We start from the raw sequence: 5,208 nt of genomic DNA, 5'->3' as shown, positions 1-5,208 counted from the left end.
GGTTCAGCCTGCTGCGAGCCCTGGGCCCAGAGGGCACCTCGCCTTCCCCCACTTTGCAGGAGCACAGCTTCTCCTTGTCCCTGTCACTGTGCTCTCCAGAGGTCAAGAACATGCTTGCTGTCCCACGACTTCCTGTTACTTGTCTGGGAGTGACAGTGTCGAGGCCTCAGACACAGAAGGAGGGACACTGGCTCTTGCCTCGCTCGCCCCTCCCGTTAGGTTGTCACCGCAGAGGCCGAGCCGGGGTGGTCCATGACTTGGCCGAGAGCCTTGTCAGAATGAGCACAGCCCTCCTCCGAGGCCCCCCGGTCAGCTGGGAGGGCGCTTCCTGGGGTGGAGGAGGAGGAGGTGTCTGCAGAGGACGCGGTGTCAGTCGTGGTCTCCACGTGCGAGCCATCGAGGGTGAAAACGCGCGGGCCCTCAGGGCCTGCTCCCTGCTGGGGTCCTTGCTGCCTGGGTAGATGCTGAGCAGACCGGGGCTGTCAGTCCGTCAGTTCAGGAGGGTCCTGCCACCTGCCTGCTGCTGTGGACTCCGTCCTGCCACGTCATGCTTCTCGGCATGTCGGGGCCTCCCGGAGCGGAGCCTGCAGCTGAAGGCCAGCCGCCCGCTCCTGGCTGGCACCTCACGTCGCCCCACTTCCTCCGGCAGGACATCTACAGCCTGTACGAGCCTCGGTACCGGCCTTACGACGGCCCAGCACCTGCCTACGCCGAGAACTACCGCTACCCCGAGCTCGAGCGGCCCAGCTCCCGAGCAAGCCACTGCTCAGACCGGCCATCTGCCAGGTGGGAGCTGCTCGCGCTCAGGCTGCGGCTGCGGCTGGCTGTGGTGGGACTTGTTGCTCCAAAAACCTCACCTCCTTGCAGACCTCCTCGACGGGGTGCCCTCCAGCGGCCTGGACAATCGGTGGGGTGTGCTTTCACTGAGCTGAACACTGCCACGGTGGGCAGTGAGGCGACGGCGGTGCTGGGCGTGAGGCACCCTCTGCGTGCCCTGTGGGGCTCGTTGCCCTGGCATTTTGCTGATAGGGTGTCGGCAGGCTTTTGGGGTAGGCGGGCTTTTCCCCCACTGCAGTCTGCCAAGGCCTGAAGGTCCGATTCCGAGGTCCCTGGGCTGCGGGCCTGTACCCTGCGTCTGCCCGCTGCTGCCTCCTGGGTCAGGGGTCAGCCGTGGCTCCGGCCTGCGTGTTGCATGCTGTCGCTGCCTATCTTACAGTTAGAGGAGGGTCTGGAAGAAACCGAGGCATGGAGGCCGAGCAAGTAAGCCTGCCAGCCAGGTCAAAGTCCTGTGTTCGGAGTTGGAGAGGTCGTTTGATTATTTCCAGAGAAATCGGCAAAGCCAGAGGGCAGTAAGGGGACGGGGTCCCAGTGACCGTGCCCACTTCGCTTTCAGGCCCAGGCAGGAGCATCAGGTGTAGGTTCCCACACAGGTGTGGGGGCTTCCCAGGCCTGTCTGTCATAGAGAGAGGCCTGATGGCTGAGGCTTTACACGCACTCAGAAAGCCCGATGCTGCTTGTTCAGAGATTTAGCAGCGGGGCTGGAGGCCAAAGGCTGTCTGAACCGTGGCCCATTTGGCCGGCACATGGGGAATTGGGTGGAGCTCAGCCTCTGGGTGCAGTGGTGTGCCTCGGGAGACTTCATTGTGACAGGAACCCCAGGGTTTAGCTCCTCGATGTCGCCAGCTTGCCTGGGAAGAAGGCTTTGGAGGCCAGGAAGCACTCCGATTCATAGCCCAGGGGTGAGAGCCAGTGGGGCTCCGAGAGGTGAGGGAGCAGAGGGCAGAGCAGAGGTGGGTCTGCTCGCCACCCCAGCTTTCCCAGCACTCGCCCACCTGCGGGTTTGCACAGGCCCTGACTTAGAGGCCAGGGGTGGCTCCAGCACGTGGAGGGTCTCTAGCTGGAGGCCAGGCCAGGTCACCATGGAGCTGTCTGCCAAGCTGCAGGGGTCTTGCTCCTCCGGCTCTCGTTCTTGGAGCACGATGGCTCTCAGGGTGCACTCTGCTCGCCACCACGCCCTGCAGGGGTCCTCCATGCCTTTGCACACATAGGTGTGCATGGAGCGTGTGTTTCTCATGCCCAGTGTGGTCACGTATAGCTGGAGGGCAGAGCACACCCTCCCTCTCTGCAACTGTATTCCCGATGAGCGAGCAGGCTGGCAAGGACACAGGAGGTGCCGTCTTGGCCTCGTGTGGTGCCCAGCTGTCTGTCTGGAGCCCGCTCTTTGCAGACAGGTGCAGTCTGGAGAGGCTGGCCATGGCCGTTGGGCCCACGCAGGGCCGTCGCCGTGTGAGCAGCAGGGCGTGGGGAGTGGGGCTGGCCCACTGCCCCCAGCATCGCCCACCTTCCCTGCAGCTGCTGTGCGGGCCCCGTGGCTGCACCGGCCAGGTGTGTCTGTGCCTCCTGCGATGTTTCTCGAGCAGGCATGAGGAGAGACATTTTAAAATCAAGCATTGTGTAAAACTCGCTGTTACAGAGTTTAAAAGTGGCATGGAAGTACCATTTTCAGGAAAGTGCCATTTTGCTACATCACACTTCTCATGTGGCGAGGCTCAGGGTCATGGCCATGACCGAGAGAAGCCGAGCTTTATGAGCGTGTGTGGGACACTGACGCCACGTCAGGGACTGTGTGGGGCTATCTGCAGTGGCACACCTGGCACGTGCAGAAAGCACGCACCACCCACGGTCTTGGGGAAGACGCACTGCAACCCGCCTTGCAGGCTGGCTTTAATGGTTTGATGCTGCTTGCTTTTTTGAGCATGGCATCAAAACCGTAGAACCCGTCTGAACATTGGCTAGAACATGATATAGCACTGAGAATGGGAAGGGGCTGGTGGTTTTGCTGGCCCGTGGGTTCCCGAGGAGGTTCTGGCCAGCTGCATGGGGTCCCGTGGTTGCACTCGTGTTGCGTTCAGACCTTCCCCTTATAGCCAGGGCGCTCAGAGCGCTGCCGTTAGTTGGGCGTGGTCCAGTAGCGGAGGCCGCGCTTGGAGAAGCTGTCTGACTGGCACTGTTGTTCGCAGACCTGGGTTCCCTGAGGGCTACTACGGCTCCAGAAGCGGGTGGAGCACTCAAAGCGACCACTATGCGGGCTATTACCCCAGCCAGTACGAGTACGGAGGTGAGCAGCACAGCATGCACTGTCCAAGATGGGGGCACGCCCTGCAGGGGGTTCAGGAAACCCTTCAGTGGTCCCTTCCCTGTGACTTCATCCTGGAGCCAAGGGCATTGAAAATGCTCTGCCTCCGAAGGTGACGGCATGCCACCCTTGCTAAGCAGAGGCTCCCAGCGGAGCTGTGGCAGGAGCTGTGGCAGGTGTTCCATGGGCTGCTGAGGCAGGGGCCAGCAGTGCCAGTGCCCGAGGGCCTGCAGGTGACAGCAGGACGTAGAAGTTCTGCAGGTCTCGTCCAAGTCGTCTCTCTAGTTTGTTTCTTACCTTTTTTTTTTTTTTTTTTTTGAGGAATTTTTTGCTCTAGGCCACATGTGCATGCCAGAGAGAGACAAAAGGCCAGAAATCGACCCTGGGGGATGGCCACGCCGCAATCCCTTCTCCTCCATTCTCCTGTCGGGACTTTGCGCACGCACGCACACGCACCTGGCGTGAGTTCCAGGCCACTTGGCCTGAGACTCAAACTGTGTTCAGCCTCATGGGAGTCCAGCCGCTCGGCCACTGCATTGCCTGCTAGTCCTGTCCAGTTTGTTCTTAATGTAGATGTGCCCTTAAAACTAGCCTTTCAGGCCAGAGTCCCGGCTCACACTGGGAGAATGTCTGTAAGATGCTGTCCCAGGGTCGCTTGCTCGGCGGCAGCAGCTGAGAAAGGCCCTTAGTGAGGGTGCCGTGGCGTCGTCTTCCTCGTCCACCATCCACCGCTGCGCCTGTGCCGAGAGGCAAGCTGGCCGTGGCCTCCAAGCTCACTGTGCGCGTCCCCAGCACCAGCCAGTTCTCAGAGGAGGGCTTTGAGCCTTGTCGGTGAACCCGATTGACCTGTCACTTCCTCGCTGCAGACCCAGGTCGCTGGGACCGTTACCATCACAGCTCTAGGTCCCGAGCGCCACGTGCTGGTGACCGCAGGTTCTGGTACGACGCCGACTCTGAGCCCTACCGAAGGGAGAGCTACGCCTACGGTGACAGGTAGGCGGCTGCAGCCGAGGAGCTCGCTGGGGCGTGAGGCTGCCCCGGTCTGCACCGTTTCTTTGGGATATCCAAGGAGCTGTGGTGGTTTGGGGTCTCTGGCATGTGCTCGCTGTCTGCGGGAGAGCGGGGCAGGCCCTCCTGGCGTTCCCTGCTCTGGCCTCAGCATGGGTGCCCACCCAGTGGCTCTGGGAGTCCGGTCTTTTCCTCTGCAGCTCCTCTCTGTCCATCACGTCCTGTGGCCGAGGGCCATGGCCACCTCCAGGGCACAGGTCAGAGTCCGGACCTTGGCTGCAGTAGGTCATGACCCACCTGTGGTGTCGGCAGGGACCACACCCTCTGGGAGAAAGACCTTCTGGTGGCCGGAGCTACCCTCCCAGCCGCCTCTACTTGCCACTGCCCCCTGTCCCCTCTAGGCCCGAGAAATGTGATGACCACTGGAGGTACGACCCTCGCTTCACGGGGAGCTTTGACGATGACCCGGAGCCCCCCAGAGACCCGTACGGGGAGGAGGCAGACCGGCACAGTGTCCATAGCGAGCACTCGGCACGCAGCCTGCGGAGCGCGCATAGCGTGGCAAGCCGCCGCAGCAGCTTCAGCGCCCACTCGCAGCAGGTGGGTGCGTCGGGGTAGCCAGCAGGGCCGGGAGAGCTCAGCCACCCTCCTCACTTGGGGCCGACGGCAGGCTCACAGTTTTCAGTGCTTGTGGGCAGCTGACTGCGCCTCTCTGCTTTGTCTCCCAAGAGTCAGGTTCACCGCAGCCACAGCGTAACCGCTGGTCCCTACGAGACCCCGCCTGCACCAGGCTCTTTCCACGGCGACTACACCTATGGTGCCTATGGCAGTGCCCAGGCCTTCCCGGAGTACGGCTACCCTACGGACTCTGGCTGGCCTGCTGTGGAGCCAGGTGCGTGCTCTGCAGAGCAGAACCCGGGAGGAGATGCCTTCTCAGTGTTTGTGGGGGCCTGGCCAGGCTCCCTGCTGGGCCTGAGGGGCCAGCCCTCCCATCGCAGTCGGCTCCGGGTCTGCGAGTGGCTCGGCAGCCACCCCGCCGCCCCCCGCACGGCTCTTGTCACTCC

General features: G+C 62.3%; 1 protein-coding gene across 1 annotated transcript in view; it reads left to right on the top strand.

Annotated features, from left to right (window-relative positions):
• The window catches only part of SEC16A (SEC16 homolog A, endoplasmic reticulum export factor), a 44,672-nt gene that overhangs the window by 12,782 nt on the left and 26,682 nt on the right, over positions 1 to 5,208 (top strand). Inside the window, 5 exon segments of the mRNA XM_027766283.1 lie at positions 650 to 786; positions 3,021 to 3,118; positions 4,003 to 4,129; positions 4,546 to 4,744; positions 4,874 to 5,036. Of these exon segments, the coding sequence (XP_027622084.1) occupies positions 650 to 786; positions 3,021 to 3,118; positions 4,003 to 4,129; positions 4,546 to 4,744; positions 4,874 to 5,036 (724 nt within the window).

The sequence above is a fragment of the Tupaia chinensis genome, unplaced genomic scaffold (assembly GCF_000334495.1).
Source record: "Tupaia chinensis unplaced genomic scaffold, TupChi_1.0 Scaffold142100_1, whole genome shotgun sequence".
Lineage (NCBI taxonomy): Eukaryota > Metazoa > Chordata > Mammalia > Scandentia > Tupaiidae > Tupaia > Tupaia belangeri.
The sequence above is the reverse complement of the archived record's forward strand: the minus strand, read 5'-3'. Positions and strand labels throughout refer to the sequence as shown.